This window comes from Notamacropus eugenii, chromosome 3 (assembly GCF_028372415.1).
Source record: "Notamacropus eugenii isolate mMacEug1 chromosome 3, mMacEug1.pri_v2, whole genome shotgun sequence".
Taxonomy (NCBI): Eukaryota; Metazoa; Chordata; class Mammalia; order Diprotodontia; family Macropodidae; genus Notamacropus; species Notamacropus eugenii.
Genome location: NC_092874.1, coordinates 231,985,207 through 232,003,090, shown reverse-complemented (window position 1 = coordinate 232,003,090; position 17,884 = coordinate 231,985,207). Strand labels below are relative to the sequence as shown.

Sequence of the window (17,884 nt, the reverse complement as noted above, 5' to 3'; positions counted from 1 at the left end):
ACAGCTATATGCAAAGCTTCAAAAAAAATGTTAATTGGTCTCAGCCCTCTCCCTCACCCCCCAAAAATTTACTGGAACTCAAAAAGGATTTTTAAAATAAAATAAGATAGGTAGACGAAAAAATTGGGAAAAGAAATGAGTGATGCGAAAGAATCATGAAAAAGTCAACAGCTTAGTAAAGGAAACAAAAAATTGGAAAAAGACATACAAAAAACTGGAAAAAGCCAATTCCTTAAAAAGAATTGGATAAATGGAAGAGGACATACAAAAGCTCACTGAAGAAAATAACTCCTTAAAAATTAGTCTGCACACAAAAATAAATACTGAGGAATATAAAATTACATGAAAATTTCTCACCTAGGATTAAACACCCCTGAGAGGTATATTAATTTCTTTTCCATAGAATGATCTTTTTTCCCCTCTAAATAGAGGACAAAATTTTCATTTTTCCAATAAAGAAAATACAAAGTAGCCTTAGGTAATATAAAGCCATGCTGCTAATGTAAGAAAAATATGGGCATGATAAGTAAACATTGTTCTTTGTTTGCAAGTTATTTCAAAAAGGACCAATGATATCATGGAGTGATGTTTTGACTTGCCTGTGAATTGGATTTAACTGAAGCAGAGTTGTGTAAAGTTGTCAGCCTCACTCACTCTTCCTGAGTCATCAAAGTTCAGTGGCAGGATGAAAGTCAAGACAATTGCTGTGGATGACCATGGCATCTTCAATATCTGACCAAGGTATAAGGGTTCTACAGCACCTGCTTCAGCAGCCTTCGTGGTCATTGGAACAAATTGTTCTCATCTACCCATTCAGTCAGGGGAAGTCTTCACATGCTTGGGGTAGATATCCCCCTAACTCACCAACAGGTCTGAGACTTGTCAGTCACCCTCAACCTAGGTGTGGCCACCATGCATGTCACAGCTTCTTGGAGTTACAGGTGAGAATTGAGTGAATCAGGTGGACACCAAAAGTGGATGGACAGCTCTGAAAAAGTCTCAGGAAGCCCTCCCACCAGCAGTGTTTGTCCTCTTGACCACCCCTGTTTGCAAGTACAAAATATATATCAAGTTTCATTCTTATTTCATTTTCTCCAATTTAAAATAACTCAAAGGTATGGAAGCCCTTTATGGGCTCTGGATGACTTGTGATTTGTGGACTATTAGGAGCACTGGCTCTTTTCACTCCAATTTCAGATTACTCTGTGTTAACTAAAACTAACTTAATTTCCCTGGGTCTTTGTTTCCTTAACTGAAGAATGAGGACAATATTCCATATGGTGTTAGGAAACTATTTCAAGGGTCTATACTTTCATTAGTGTGGGCACCTCTCTAGGAGACTATATGATGTCTAAGATCACTTCCATTTCAAGAATGAGAGTTAACTCATCTTCCCATGGATTAGTCTACTTTGTGAATAAATAAATTATCAATCCCCACTTAGTTACTATTACCTTTTGTTTAGAGAAAGGAAACTAGAATCTGGCATAGTGAAAAAAGTCAGATTTGGAATCAGAAGGTTCTGGGTTTTTTACATTTCAGCTACTTACAGACTGTGTGACCATGACCATAAATTATTTAATGTCCATGAACCTTTGTATAGAATGAGATTAATACTTAAACTACTTCACAGGTGGTTATGGAAAGTGATGTGTAATTTCATTTGAGAACTCTCTGTTCCTATCCTGTGAAGATGTATTAGAGAATGGCTCTTGTTCTTATGAGGAAGCAGATTCAGTTGAGTGGTGAGATTAAAAGTTACCTTGCAATGTCACTGGTCCTAGGAACACAGAGTCACTTTAATGAGACCATAATGGATCAAGAGATATCTGGCTAACTATTCACATTGCAAAAACAAAAAGAATGCAAAACACTGCATGTTAACTGGATTACAGCATATAGATTGACAGATGTAATAGGAGTAACATCTGGTTGGGACCTATGACAGTAAAAATGGAAGGTCACATAGATTAGTCTTTTTCCCAAAAAGGCAATGAAATTGTTCTCAAGACTTAATTAACCCAGGGCACTAAGGCTCTAAGGTGATAGATTCAGCTTCTTGGTTATCTAGAGTGTCTCATCTCATTCCAGTCCTGGCCTGGCTTCAAACAGGCAGAGTGAGAGGGTGTGTTTGAAGAAGGGGAGTGGGAGGAGATAGATTTGTTGTTTTCAACACCAAGAAAAAGAGTACTTTTTAATTTATTTATAGAGGATTCATTTAGTCAACACACATTTAGCGATCATGATATGGTTTAACCTCTGGCTTCCAAAGCTCTGTCTCTCCCCTTGTATTTCACTGAAAAAAAAAAATTGAGGCCATTTGCTGAGAGCTCCCCCTCCTCTGTTCCTCATGTCTTATCACTCAAATTCCTTCTTGCCACTATCTTTTCCCTCATCCCAGTCTCACATGAAGAGGGAGCCTTTCTTCTTGCCAAGGCAAGACCCTTTGCATATACAGGTGATCCCATTCCATCCTGTCTTCTCCAGCAGGTTATTACTCTTTCTATCACTGCATCCCTACTCTCTCACTTTTCTTCCGACTCTCCTAATCTATTGGCTTCTTCCCCAATGCCTACAAATATGTCCATAACACATCCATATCTCCCTCATCATTAAAAAACTCTCACTTGACCTATCCATGCCTATCAACCTGTAGCTCTCCTCCCTTTTGAGACTAAATTCCTTAACAAGGCTATCTACAGTTAGTGCCTCCACTTCCTTTCCTCTGATTCTGTTATCTATTTCCAACTTTCCTAACTCATCATTCAACTGAAATGTTCTCTCCCAAATTACTAACAATCTCCTAATTGTCCAATCTAATGGCCTTTTCTCAGTCCTCATCCTTCTTGCTCTTTCTGCAGCCTTTAATACTGTGGACCACTCTCTTCTACCAGGTAAGTTCTTTTCTCTAAGGCTTTCATGACACTATTCTGTCCTAGTTCTTCTCCTACCTATCTGACTGCTCTTTCTCAGTTTCCTTCATCCTAGTCCCACCCTCTAACCGTGGGTAACCTCTAACTGTGGGTGTCCCTCAAGGCTCTATCTTGGCCCTTACTTTTTTTCTCCCTTCATATTATTTAACTTGGTGATCTTATTGATGAGGGCTGGAGAGACAGAGGTACAGGAACTCCAAGACCGGAGTTACCTGTGTGGCCCATCTGGGAAAGAATTCATAGACTCAAGCATTGTTGAGGTCAAAGTGGTAAAGATTTATTACGATTTTCAGTGAGCAAGAGTTCTTAGGGAACCTGCAACCTTAGAAGGGTATAGGTAAAGTTTATATAGGATAGTCTATAGTAAAACATGTGCCAAATATGCTAACTAGGTGATTCAGGGTGGGATTAAGGAGTGGTTAAAGAGTGGTTAGTTCTTAAAGGAACATGCACTTTTGGTATCTACTGCGATCTCTTTTACCCAGAGTTCATCAGGATATAGCCCAAGGAGGGGCTACATGGAGGTGTGGTTTTAGGCCTCAAATGTCACTAAGTCAACTAGTGGTCAGGACTGACTAAGGAATACCAGGCTGCTCTCATTAATGTCTGGTTAGGCAAGATAAATGTAAGGAAATAAACGTATGTCTAAGTCTAGGATACATATGATTATCAGTGAGTAGTAAATGTCATTATGATCCAGTACCCAGCTAGTTCAGCCAATACACAGCTGGTTCAGAATAATAAGTTCTATAGGTGCAACTGACTACTGTATCAGAAAAAGAGATAAAAGTTTTGCTAGAGTAGGCTATGTCCTTGGGTTGAGGAGAAACTGCCTGGGATAGTGTTTTGAGGCTAGGGAGAAATGTGATATTTAAAGAGAAATGTGACTTTAGAATTGGGGTCTAAGCACATGCACCCAAGCATCCATCATTATCAGCTTCTTTGGATTTAATTATCATCTCTGTGCTGATGGTTTTCAAATCTATTTCTATAGCCCTACCCTGTTCAGTCTCACATCTCCAGTTGCCCATGAGATATCTTGAATTGAATGCCCAGTAAACTTCTTAGACTCAGTATGTCCAAACCTGAACTTACCTTTCCCCTCAACTTTTCTCCCTTCCAAATTTCCCTGTTACTGGCAAAGGTCCCCTAGGCTAGGAGCCCAGGAATCATCCTCCACTCCTCACTGTCTCTGACCCCCACATCTAGTCTGTTACCAAGCGTTGTCAGTTTCACCCTTGCCACTTCTGGCTTTGGAGGAGGCCCTCTGCAGCGAACCCCTCACTGTGGCAGCAGCCTGCTGACGGATCTGCCTGTCTCAAGTCTCTCCCTTCTCCAGCCCATGCTCCAGGCATTCAGACACTACAGGGATTTTCCTGAAGTACAGGACCCATCACGTCACACACACACACACACACCTGCCGCTCAGTATATTCCAGTGGCTCTCTATCGCCTCCAGCAGCAAACCTAAAATGCTCTGTCTAGCATTCCTGACCTAGCCCCCTCATTCCTTTCTTATTATATTTTACACACACACACCCCCAAACCCCACCCCTTGTACTCCATGGCAGCTCCTACATCAGGCAACTCCCGGGGCTTTCTCTGGCTGTCCCCCACGCCTACTCTTCTCTTCCTCCCCTCCCCGGACTGCTGGTCTCCCTGGCTTCCTGCAAGGGCCAGCTAAACTCCCACTTCCACAGGAACCCTTCCCCAGTCCCTCTTCATTCCAGGGCTTTCCCTCTGTGGTCTCCGACTTATTATAAAGAGTGACCTGTTTGTACGGGGTGGCTTGCGTGGATTGGACTGCGAGACCCCTGAGAGCAGGGACTGTCTGTGACTCTCCTTCTCTGTCTCCTGCACTCAGCGCAGCGCCTGGCACACGGCAGGCGTTTAATATGCATGAACCGAGACATAGGATGACGACGACAGCCGCAGCTAGAGGGCGCTCCCTGATCAGGTGGCCCGCGGCTAGAAGCAGCTGAACCGGAAGCGCACGCGCTGGCCCCGCCCCTTCTCGCGCTTGGCTTCCGCCGCAGCAGGGGCCGGTCACGCTCACTCCAGATCTCTTTCTGCAGCCATCTTGGGTCCGCGTTCCTGTTACAGTAAGTGCCGCTTGTGTCTATCCGCCGCCATCCGCCTCCCCCGAGGGTCAGGCCCCCTCCCCCGCCGCCGGGGACGGAGCTAAGGAGAACTGGGAGCCCGGAGGAGTCCCTCGGGACTGCGGGACGGGGCGAGCGGCCCGGGGCCTCCCGGACAAAATGGGGTCTGCAGGCCTTGGGCCGGCCCGGGGTGGGGGGGAGGCCTGGGAGCGAGAGCCGCCCCCCACCCCCGCGGCGTGTGGAGCTCGGCCGTGGAAGCAGGGGGTTAGGGTCACGGCGCCGCCGCCGCGGACCTGGGGGTCGGCGGGCAGCCGCTGCTGGAAACCGGCGGCTTCCCCTGGTCCGCGGGGGCCGCTCGCGCGAAGTCGGCGCCGGACCCAGTGGGGAGCTAGCGGGGGCAGCCGAAGGAGGGGTTCCCCGGTAACTCGAGGTCTCTCTCCCCCCAGAAATGCCCGGCGAAGCGACAGAAACCGTCCCAGCCACAGAGCAAGAGTTGCCCCAGCCCCAGGCCGAGACAGGTAGGCCCCCCGTGGGATCTCGGTACCGTGGGGTGAATGACCGGGAAGGGGGTGGCCCGACTCCGACAGACCTAGTGGGTGGAGTTAGGGTAGATTCCCGAGCATTCCAGGCCTCAGGACCCCGGTGGGATCACCCCTATTTCCGAAGGAGCTGTCGTGACCCCTCCCCCCACGAGGCTCCCAAGATTCTCCCCCTGCTGGAAGTGGCTCCCAAGCTTGGGTGACGCTCCAGCCAGGAAGTGGCATCAGGGTTTTAGGTGTCACTTGGCGTGGTGCCTTCCGTCACATGTCTGGATTAGATGCCCACAGATGGCGAGACCTCCCTCGGGCTGAAGATGTGCCCCGGGATTAGGGCTGCGAATGAAACTTGGGCACGCGATATCCACCGGGCTCCATAAAGAGGCTTTTTTCTTTACTTTCCGGTTTATAGACAGGTGTGTGTATCTGTGTGGGAGGTGCAGGCCAAAGAAATCGGAATGATTTTGTTGTGACTAGGCTGAGTGAAGTGCACCCCGTTTCTCGTGCCTGCAGCTTCTTACAGGCCCTACTTCACAGTCCGATATAAAGTGAGCTTCTGGATTTTTGGTTAAGAAAGGGTCATATGACCCTCTAACCTGTAGTGTCTTACGCAGTGAGCTCTTTGGGATATGGTAAAATTCTCCCTCTCCTCCAGTCTGACTTTCAACAGCTGAAGGGATTAAGTGCAGCTGCCACCATTCCTGGGAAGAAATGCGGGGTCCTTGGTTGGAAGGGTTCAGGGGAGGCCTATGAGAAAACATGATTTCAGTATTTCTCAGAAGAATCAATCTACTGTCCTTTAAATATCACCATAGAAGCATATGATGGAATTTAATCGAAGGCATTTGTGAAATCTGAGCTGTCAAGTTCATAGGTTCCTCAAATTTTGGGTTACTCTAACTCCCATTCATTAAGAGTGAAAACTGACTTCTAGTTTTCTTGCCCAGGATTTTCTGTCCCAGTTCTTGTTACGGAGGCACCTTAATTCTAATGTGAAGAGACTCGAGTTGGAACAAAAGGTTTTCAGTGTTGAGGGGTGCTGTGACTTGTATGACTAAACAATGCAGGTGCAGTCACTGAAGTGAAGACCAATCCCGGTGTCCAGAGACTGTATTACTGGCCAGATTTCAAGCTAAAGCAGGAGTTGGGCACTTTCTTGTTTTGGGTTTCTGTCTTGCATTCCTGTTGGACATGGATGCATCTCAATTATAAGCCTAAAAGCTTTGAACTACAGGCTTTCCAGAGAGGACTAGTTGGAGCGCCCTATTTTTGTGTAGAAACTTTTGGGTTGAGTTGAATGTTTATGTGGAGTAAACTGATTTCTTGGTAAGGTATTCTGTTAGTCTAGTTTTATACTTCCCTGAATACTGGTGTTAGTTCAGTATTCAGAGGAATCCTTTGACTGAGCCTGACTTTGTCCCTGATGTTAACCTTCTTTTCCTCATTTCAAGGCTGGGGAGCATCAAATAATTAGGGGATGCAGTTTCCCTTTCTAAATCTTTTGCACCCTTACCCCCACCCCTTTTCTGTGTCCTACCCTAGTTTCAAACTGAAGTCTGTCTGGTTGGACAGGTTGAGCCAAAATTATATGACAGCCTACACCCTTATGACTAAGATTAAACCCCTGGAATGTCTTGATTAATCTTCATACCTGTAAAGAGCTAACATTGCCAAACGAGGGAATATATCTTTTTTCTTCCCCTTCCCAGCACATTTGTCTGTAAGTATAGAATCCCAGAGATGAAAAGGAGACATAAAGGATTATCTAGGTCAACTTTTTTGTGTTCTGTAAAGGAAAATATTGGCCCAAAAAAACTGATTATTTTTCCATGACCATATGATAGCAGTCAACTAGAACCCAAGGCTCCCATATTCTTTCAGTAATTCCACACTATTCTGTATTGAATTGGGAGTAGAGAGGATTTTAGACTTCCTATTTTGCTGACTTGAGGGGATCTGTGGCCTGGGGTGGGTCAGAGGGATGATTCCTGATCTGGTGGTGTCCTTGGATTTGTACTGAACTTTTTCTTGCTCATTCGTCTTATGAACACCAAGTAGCAGGTACATGAACATGATTTTATTAGTTTATGATCCTTGGATAGGCAGTATGAAAGAATGGACTGGTAAGAAAGGGGGCTTTTTTGTCAGGGGCCCTTAGAACTGGGGAATAGAGAGAGGCCTTCTGGACTTTAGAGTCCCAGCATGCCACGCTAACTTTGTAAAACCACTTTTTAAGTGCTCCCCCCACCCCTGACTTTATGTTTCCGTTGTAGGGACTTGGCAAAATCCTTATGGAAAATCCCTATGGTGCTCTTATATTTAGAGAAAGTTAGTTGGTGATGTATGTTGCTCCTATCTAAATGAGTTTTTGTATGAAATGACTTCAATACTTGGGGTAAAACAGAAAGTATTTTCTGTGAGGGCATGTTTCACTGAATGGGATTGGATAACTCACCTTTGTTTTTTCCTTTCCTCTCCCTCTTATTCTGTCTTCCTTCCAGCTATGCCCCCTGTGTCTTTTAGCGCTGCTTTGGCACAGCCTGGACCTGTTCCTCCCCTTCCCCCTCTTACCCTTTCTTCTTTCTCTCCCATTCCCCAGCCCCTTTGTCCTTTGACTACACCTGACCCACCCTCCCCATTCTCTCTTCCTCCTGTAGCACCCTTTTCCCAGGCATCCCCTTTGGCATCCCTGCCAATAGGGGCTGGTCCTTCCCAAGCTCCTGCTACTTATAGTTTGCCACCATCTTCCACCATAACCACACCAGCCTTTCTCCCAGATCTTATAGGACCTCCCATCTCCCCAGCCGCCCTAGCTCTGGCTTCCCCTATGATTTCCCCAGCCCTGAAAGGTGCCCCTTCCTCTTCAGCTCCTTTGTCTCTGGTGGCCCTGGCCCCTTCCTCTGCTCAAAAGAGCCTGGGTGCTTCACCCAATCCAGTGAGCCCAGCTACACCTGGGACAATCACATCTCTGCTGACTCCTACTAATCCTAGAATTCCAATTCCTAAAGTGGCTTCCACCTCTGCCACAGTTACCCCTCAGGAATCTGCTGACCTAAAAGGCACTTATACTCCTCCAGATGTAGTCACTGCTCTCCCACCACATCTTGAAACTCCCCTCGCCTCTGAGTCAAATACCGTTCTCCAGACAGCCCCTGCCTTACCTATTTCAGTCCAGGCTGCTCCTATGGCAACCCCTTCTCCGACAACCATGGCTCCAAAAGCCCCTTCTGCTGCCTTCACTCCTCTTCTAGGCCCTCCTGTCTCCCATGCAGAACAGATTGTTTCTCCCAACTCTGAAGCTGCAGCCCAGATAGTAGACTCTGATAATTTCTTAAACCCTAAAAGCCCTGCTCCAATCACCATTCCTCTAGGTATCTCTTCCCAGGGACCTACTACCTCCTCTACAACCCTAGGATCCCCTGTCACTTTATTTCCAAAAGACCCTCTGGTTTCTCCTGTCATATCCAGTTCGCCTGTAGGGAGCCCCTTTTCCTTACTCATGCCACCTGTTCAGAAAGATCCCTCTTCCATAAGCATAGCCCCTAAATTGTCTTCCGGACCACCATTTGTTGCCGCTTCTCCACCAGTTCTCCCTGCTTACCCCTTGTCTCCACCTGCTCTGTCTTTAGGACCCAAAGCTCCTTCCCTTGGGACTCCATCCCAAAAAGGAACCCCTATTCCAGTTGTAACAACCTCAGAAGTTGCCATGCTGGCTCCCCCTGCTGTAACTGCTACTGAACCCATTTCCCTTGAGGGAGGCAACTGTCCATTGGATAGCCTTTTTATTCCTTCAGATTCAGGAGTATCCAAGCCCACAAAGGATCATACCATTATCCCTACAGCCTTACCTCTGGCCACTGTGGTTCCCAAAGATGCTTCCGTTGTCCAGGTTGCAGCCCCTCCTGTTAAGACCCCTGTCTCTCCAACTCTGAAAGATCTCAAAGATTCCCAGGTTATCCCTGTGTCTCCTCTTGGGCTCTCTACTCCAGTCCAAACAGAGTCTCCAACCAAGAAAGTACCTGTTACATTACCTTTGGCCCATGTGGCTCCCCAGAGTCCCTCAACTTGTTCTTTGACATCCTCACCAGGTTCTCCATCTCAGGAAACCACCTCAACAAAAAAAGATCTTATGGGATCCCCTCTTCCTGCTCTAGTCCCCTCTCTGACAGTACTAACTGTTCCAACCACAAGTGCAGACAGTTCTACTCAAGGGGTCTCTGGCACTCCAAAAGTCCCTGTAGCCAAAACAGATGTTTCTTCTCCTCCTTTAGCCTCTCCTCTTGTAGTCTCTGATAGCCCCCCTGGCTCTGTTAGCCTAGCCCCCACCTCCCCAACTCTAGTGCCCTCTCCTCAGGGACCTCTTTTCTCTTCAGCTCAAATGGACTTCCCAATAAAGAAAAATCCTGCTACTCCACTCACTCTTTGCCCTGTAGCTCCCAAAGAAACCATCATTACTCCAACTGCAGCTCTCTCCCCTCTGGAGTTCCCTCTGTCTTCTGCAGCTCCAGAAGGCCAAGTGGCTAAAAAGGGTCCTGTATCTCCTGAAAGTCCCCATATTCCCTCAGCTGTAGCTATTTCTCCTGTCGGGGCTTCTGTCACTCCTCAGTCTCCAGAGGTGCTCCCAAATAAGACAGACTCTACTACAATCCCTGCTTCCTTAACTCTAGCTTCTGTTACTCCCCAAAGTGCACAGGAGACTTCTGATTCCCCAGCCACCTCTCCTTTAGAGACCACTGTCACTCCTAACAGATCCCTTCTTGTCTCTGATCTGGCCTCAGCCTCTCCATCTCTTAAAGGGTCACCTACCTCCCCACTTGTGACTCCACCTCACAAAGGGGGCCCTACTCCACCAACTGTGACTCCTCCACAATCTCCCGAAAGGGCCTCCACTATTTCACCATCTCTGCCTCCTTCAGCCCCTAAAGAGGCCCCCACTGCTCCAGCTGCAACACCACCATTCCCCCAAAAGGCCCCCAGTCCTCCAGCTGTGCTTCCTCCAACCCCCAAAGGAGCCCCTACTGCTCCAAAAGCTGCAGCTGTACTTTCCCCCAATGGGACCCCCACCACTTCAGTGCCACCATCCCCCAAAGGGGCCCCTGCTACTCCACCAGCTGTGCCTTCAGCCCCCAAAGAGGCCCATAGTACACCAGCTGTGTCTACAACCCTGAAAGAGGCTCCTCTTACACCAGCTGTGTCTTCTCCATCCTCTAAAGGGGTCCCCACTACAGCTGTAATTACCTCTCCTTTGGAGGCCACTGTCTCTCCTCAAATTCCTAAAGGGTCCCCAGCTCAGAAGGGCTCAGCTACTTCCCCTGCAGCAGCTAAAGGTGCCCCTGCTCCACCAGATGCTGCTTCTCTGTCCCCCAAAGTCACTTCTGATTCCTCACCTTTGGAGACCACCACCTCTGCTCAGACTCCTAAAGGGTCCCCAGCCAAGAAGGGCTCAGCTACTTCCCCTGCAGCAGCTAAAGGTGCCCCTGCTCCACCAGATGCTGCTTCTCTGTCCCCCAAAGTCACTTCTGATTCCTCACCTTTGGAGACCACCATCTCTGCTCAGACTCCTAAAGGGTCCCCAGCCAAGAAGGGCTCAGCTACTTCCCCTGCAGCAGCTAAAGGTGCCCCTGCTCCACCAGATGCTGCTTCTCTGTCCCCCAAAGTCACTTCTGATTCCTCACCTTTGGAGACCACCATCTCTGCTCAGACTCCTAAAGGGTCCCCAGCCAAGAAGGGCTCAGCTACTTCCCCTGCAGCAGCTAAAGGTGCCCCTGCTCCACCAGAGTCTGCTTCTCTGTCCCCCAAAGTCACTTCTGATTCCTCACCTTTGGAGACCATCATCTCTGCTCAGACTCCTAAAGGGTCCCCAGCCAAGAAGGGCTCAGCTACTTCCCCTGCAGCAGCTAAAGGTGCCCCTGCTCCACCAGATGCTGCTTCTCTATCCCCCAAAGTCACTTCTGATTCCTCACCTTTGGAGACCACCATCTCTGCTCAGACTCCTAAAGGGTCCCCAGCCAAGAAGGGCTCAGCTACTTCCCCTGCAGCAGCTAAAGGTACCCCTGCTCCACCAGATGCTGCTTCTCTATCCCCCAAAGTCACTTCTGATTCCTCACCTTTGGAGACCACCATCTCTGCTCAGACTCCTAAAGGGTCCCCAGCCAAGAAGGGCTCAGCTACTTCCCCTGCAGCAGCTAAAGGTGCCCCTGCTCCACCAGATGCTGCTTCTCTGTCCCCCAAAATCACTTCTGATTCCTCACCTTTGGAGACCACCATCTCTGCTCAGACTCCTAAAGGGTCCCTAGCCAAGAAAGGCTCAGCTACTTCCCCTGCAGCAGCTAAAGGTGCCCCTGCTCCACCAGAGTCTGCTTCTCTGTCCCCCAAAGTCACTTCTGATTCCTCACCTTTGGAGACCACCATCTCTGCTCAGACTCCTAAAGGGTCCCCAGCCAAGAAGGGCTCAGCTACTTCCCCTGCAGTAGCTAAAGGTGCCCCCAGTCCTCCAGCTGCTACTTCTCTATCCCCTAAGGGGATAAACGACTCTCCTCAAACTTCTAAAAGGTCCCTACCCAAAAAGGGTTCTGCTCTACCTGACTCAACTCACAAAGAGGCTCCTACGTTGTCAGATATGATTCCACCTCCCAAAGATGGCCCTGTTCCTTCATCTCCCAAATCAACTTCTCCTTCCACAGTATTGACTGTAACCCCCAAAGGGGCCACTAATCACACTTCTGAAGTGATCTCACCTTTGGGAGCCAATGTCTCTCCTAAAGGTCCACCAACAAAGAAGGGTTCTGCTGCCCCTACAGCTCCCAAGAGTACACCTATTGTCCCAACTCCAAAAAGCCCATCAGTCAAGAAAGGTCACGCAACTTCACCCCTTAGGACTTCTGTTTCCCCAGTAGCTCCCCCTGCTCCCTCAACTAAAATTGGTACTACAGGAGCCCCTCTGGGGCAAAAAGGTGCTTCTCCCCAGGCTTCTAAAGGTCCTCCTGTTGCTGAAAAGGAGGAAGATCCTACTTCCCCTTCAAAGAATCTCACAGCACCTACTCCTGTCCCATCCTCTCCCTTAGTAGCTGCTGCCTCTGAATCCAACCTTACTAAGGCTGAGTCAGCTTCTCTCTCTCCAGCTCCCATCCCACCAGTTTCTTTGCTTCTTGTTCCCTCCCCAGTCCCTCCTCCTTTGCTCCCTAAACAGCAGCCTCTTCTGCCGTCCTCACCTGGGCTGGTGCCCGAAGCACCCTGTAAGCCCCAAGCCCCAGCTGATGAGGACGAGCTGCCGCCTCTGATCCCCCCGGAACCACCCTCAGGGGGAGTGCCTTTCCAGCCGGTCTTGGTGGACATGCCCACCCCCAAACCTACTGGGGTCCCTGCCCCAATCCCTCCTGCCAAGCAGCCCGTTTTGAAGAACAACAAGGGTATTCGCCTTGGTTTGCCGTGTGCATGGTGTGTCGCCCGCACCCTTCTCAGGGCCACCCACCAATACTAACCTTAGGATGCGCCACTCTCCCCTATCCTTGCTTGTGTTTGAACATAGATCATAGAATGGTATTTTAAAATGCAAAGACTTTGGGGAAATGGTGTGGGTTCTTGGTTTTCATCACCTCGGACTTGCCCCATGCAACTTCATATGGTATGGTCACTAAACTAGACTCCTTTCCTTGCCTCCCTAGTCTGACTTTGAAAACCAAGACCCACCACACTGTCATTTGCTTAATCTCTACCCATATCACTAACCACGTCCCTGGGCCTGGGATTGTATGATAGTTTGGGGTCTCTAGCTACCTCGATTTCTTTTCTGTCACATTAAGATTTGTCAGTGACTGAGGCCCAGGGACTCTTATAAATCTATATTAGATTTTAGGACTTTTTGAATTATCTTTCCCTCTATGAGATGGTACAGCAGATTTGCTCTTCAGTAGTTTTTTACTCTGTGAGATGGTACAGTAGATTTGCTTTTCAGTTGGGAAAATTTTTATCTTTAAAATACTGGGGGTTTCACAGGAGTCATAAGAGAAAGAATATATTGATTTCAGTATCAGTGAAGGTGTTGCTAATCAGACTGTAATTTGGCATTGCTGAGAAATTTTAACTAATTTAATACAAACTTCTAGGGAAAAGCTGTTTTAAAGTTGTCAAACTCCTGTACCAGCTATTTATGACTCCTTGCCTGTTTGAAGAGAGGGAGAAATGCCCTGCCTGGCTTGTTCCCCCTTCCCCCCTCCTTACTGTATAGCTAGACTAAATTTGCTTCACATGTTTCACTTGGTCACTGGTTGTACCTTGCTTGCAAAACTTGTTTCAGGATAGTTGGGGGGTGTGGTGAGGTTGGAGTTGAACACATAAAGTGGGCTTTGCCAAGAAGTGAGAAACATAAAGGGGTGGAAAGCAATCACTGATTGCATCTATCAGATTGCCTTCATCTTTGGGGTTGAGAGCCTTTTATGTATGAAGCTGTGTGTGCACACCCACAGTAGTTATGTCGGGGTCTGCCTAACTGGCTTCCTAGAAATCTGCTCATTTGGAGTCAGCTTCTAACATAAGAAACAGCATGATGTGCTAGTCTATTGGGTATGGTAAGTGATTTCTGCTACCTCCCACCACCTTTTCAGGTACCTTCTTCAAAGTAATTATTAGAAAATAATGATTTTTTTTTGTCTTCACAGGATCTGGAACAGAATCTGACAGTGATGAATCAGTACCAGAGCTTGAGGAACAGGATTCTACACAGGCAACCACGCAACAGGCCCAGGTAGGCACATTTCCCTTGAAAGATCCCTCCTGATAGTGATCAAATGACAAGTGGTCAAAGAATATTGGAGGGGTGTGGAAAGATGGGCAACACACTAAGTTGTTGGTGAAGCTGTGAAATGGTACTACCATTTTGGAAAACAGTTTGCAATGATGGAAATCAAGTCACTAAAATGTCCATGTCCTTTCAACAAGAAACTCCAATACTGGGCTTATACACCATAGAAGAAAAAAGTTCCCATAAAGGCCAAAATATTTATAACAGCACTTTTTTGTATATGATACCTAAGAATTAGAAACATAGTAGATGCCCATTGATGGGGAATGGCTAAATAAATTGTGGTACATGAGTGGAATGGAATGTTAAATGATGTTTGTGATGAATACATAAGAGCATGGAAAGATCTATATGAACTGAAGCAGAATGAAGTAAGCAAAGCCAAGAAACCAACGTATGCAATATCCACTACAAAATAAATGGAAAGAATGACTACACGCCAAAAAATCAAAAGTAAATGTAATAAGATTATAAAGATCAAGCAAGACTTAATTGAAGAAATTTGAGAGGATATCCCCCCAACTCACTTCTTCATAGGGGTGGGGAGTCCATGGGTGTTACAGCGTGCACATCTTTTCAGGCTTTTTCAATATATCAGTCAGTTGTGCTGACTTTTTTTCTCTCCAAAAAAGGCTCCTTTTCATATGGATAGCTCTTTGTGAAAGGGGGAGGGGAGGAAAACATAGGGTGTAATGAAATGTAAGTTGTGATGTAAGAAACTGAAAATATCAATAAAAACTTACTAGGGATAAAAAGTTTCCTCTTGGAAGAATAGGGTTGTTATAGAATTAAGCTCAGAGAGCTGGAGGAAAGGAGTCTTTGAGAAAACTCTGACCCTCAAGTCGAGGGACTGACCATCCTCTGGAGGAATGTGACTGCCAGGACTTTGATGGAGTTCACTCAAATCTTACTTTTCTTTTACCAGCTGGCAGCAGCCGCAGAGATCGATGAGGAACCAGTCAGTAAAGCAAAACAGAGTCGAAGTGAAAAGAAAGCACGAAAGGTATGAAGGAGCCAAAAGGAAAGGAATAGGGATTTTCTTGAAATTATTTTGGAGAATGATATTAGCACATCTGATGTGATGGGGTCCATCTCTGACATTCTAACATTAGAGAAAATTAGCCTCACGTACAGCAAAGGTAACCAAAGAATCCAGAGATCCTGGCAAACCTTTCCTTCTCAGCAGTTGGCAAGGTCTTTTGTGCCAGAGAGGTGGTTTGTATCTTAGATGTTGTGTTTCTAATATGTGTTACACCCACATCTCCCTTCTTGAGCTGAGAATTTTGGTTTCCATATTTTTCCTTCACTTTGCAGGCTATGTCCAAACTGGGACTTCGACAAGTGACAGGGGTCACTAGAGTCACAATCCGGAAATCTAAGAATATCCTCTTTGTAATCACAAAGCCAGATGTCTACAAGAGCCCAGCTTCAGATACCTATATAGTCTTTGGGGAAGCAAAGGTGAGCTGGGCTCCGTGACTGAGCCAGAGGTTTTGAAGTTGTCCTTTCATATGTCACAGAGCTGTGGGGTTGGCATTTATTTTAATTCTGTGCAACATGACTCATGTGAAAATGTGTTCAATAAGAATGTATGTGTAGAACCCATATAAAATCGCATGCCATCATGGGGGGAGGGGTGGAATTTAAGACTTGTTGAAAACTGAAAACAAATTAATTTTTAAAAAATTAAAAAAAGAACTATGGGGTTGGGCAAGCAATCTAGAGCTGGCCCTTGGACTTGTCTAGGATCCCCTGAATGCTCTAGATGGATGGCCTGAACTGATGAGTATCTTTGTGTTTTCTCATTTTGCAGATTGAGGATCTCTCTCAGCAGGCACAGCTAGCTGCTGCTGAAAAATTCAAAGTTCAGGGTGAGGCTGTTTCAAACATACAGGAAAACACACAGACTCCAACTGTACAAGAAGAAAGTGAAGAGGAAGAGGTATAACCGGGATTGGGGTTATCATGTCTTTGTAATGATCTTGTAAAGTAGCCTTCTTGATGAGCTGCTTTGTTGTAAGTGGTGGTGGTGATTCTCAGAAGTCCATTCCCAGTGTCGAAGCACATAGAGCATTGGACTGGCAGTTAGGTCTTTTAACCTCTCTGGGCCTCAGTTTGTTTGTTTGTAAAATGGAGAGGGGAAGATGTGGACAAGATGACCCCTTCCTATTCTACATCTATGATTGCCTTGCCTTAATTAGGCCCATGTTATGTGAAGAGCTGTTCTCATTTAGCATTATTGAGGGCTTACTATTCCAGTTAGCTAGTATTAACTTTGAGTGAAGAGTTTGGTATCGGATCTGTCTGATAGCTCAGAAGCTTCTTGGACCAGGTTCTTTCTTGCCCATGGGTATAGTCTTGAGTTTTCTCTTATCCCCAGGTTGACGAAACAGGCGTGGAAGTTAAAGACATAGAGTTGGTCATGTCCCAAGCAAATGTATCCAGAGCAAAGGCTGTCCGAGCACTAAAGAACAACAGTAATGATATTGTAAATGCAATTATGGTAAGTGTTGATGTCCTTTCTCTTTCACTCTACCCTGATTCTTTGTGAAGGCTTTCACTTAGAAATTCTGCCATTAACCTTAAAGAAGTGAGGTTTTGAGACATTTTGAACTACATAGCGACCTTTGTGTGGTTTTGGACCCTCTTGGTATCCTTGAAAGCAGAGCAGCCTGTCTAGGCAGCACCCAACCCCCTCTTCACCTTTTAGCCTCTCTGCTTGATCTCTGTTCATCAGGAAAGCATTCATCCTCAGGCCCATTATTTGCTGTTAGTATCTAGTCCCTGTTGATTGAAGTTTTCAAAGTTGTCTGTCCCTTCTTCTGATTATCATTTTTCTTTTGCAGGAATTAACGATGTAACAATCTGGAAACAAAGACATTTTTTCAGTGTTTCAGAGAAGATTAAATGCAACCTGGTTTGAAATTTGTACTGTTTCTATCAATAAAGTTGTGGCTTCTTGTTGGATGAACCCAGTAGCTGCTTGTTCTGCGCGTACCCCACAAGAATGTGGAGACTTCAGAAGCCTGACACAGATTACTTTAGTACCAGTATTCTGAATCAGCCCCAGTTGGAGAAATGCAGGCTTCAATTTCTTTGTTCATATTGTAGGCCCTCCCGCTTTTTGTAAGACACCTGGAATATTTGGCTTTCTTTTCTTGAAGTGAACACGTCTTCCTACTAGACAATGTTTTTTCCTCTGCCTATTCAGATTTTTTTCCCACTTCTTTGCTCCTCTAGTTAAACATCTGACCAGCAAGCCTTGAATCATCATTTGGGGTTGGGGGAAGTGTTCTTAGTCCCTTAACCTTCATTTAATTCATAGTCTTAAAAGACTGTAAAGTATGCCCTGTTTTCTCTCTTGCAAACAATTCTTTGGTGGTCTCATCCTCTGAGGACCAAGGGCTTTATTGCTGTTATGGTGAAGGGAAGGCACTAGAGGTATTGTACAGTAAAGGTAAAGTGATCTTTGGGAGCATACTAATTAATTAGACTATAATCACTTATTAAAAACAA

At 46.3% G+C, this 17,884-nt stretch overlaps 1 protein-coding gene across 3 annotated transcripts; it reads left to right on the top strand.

Annotated features, from left to right (window-relative positions):
- Positions 1–4,365: 4,365 nt before the first annotated feature.
- On the top strand, positions 4,366–17,339 carry NACA (nascent polypeptide associated complex subunit alpha). 3 transcript variants are annotated; one of them, XM_072655087.1, is made up of 8 exons: positions 4,366–5,035; positions 5,479–5,550; positions 14,226–14,311; positions 15,294–15,371; positions 15,683–15,829; positions 16,182–16,310; positions 16,749–16,871; positions 17,215–17,339. In XM_072655087.1, exons 2-8 carry the CDS (start codon positions 5,481–5,483, stop codon positions 17,227–17,229), a joined length of 648 nt encoding a protein of 215 aa, XP_072511188.1. In that variant the 5' UTR covers positions 4,366–5,035; positions 5,479–5,480; the 3' UTR covers positions 17,230–17,339. The 3 variants fall into 3 exon arrangements, with proteins under 3 accessions (XP_072511188.1, XP_072511189.1, XP_072511187.1); XM_072655088.1 differs by having other exon boundaries at positions 5,022–5,196; XM_072655086.1 differs by lacking the exons at positions 4,366–5,035; positions 5,479–5,550 and adding an exon at positions 7,927–12,977.
- Positions 17,340–17,884: the final 545 nt, after the last annotated feature.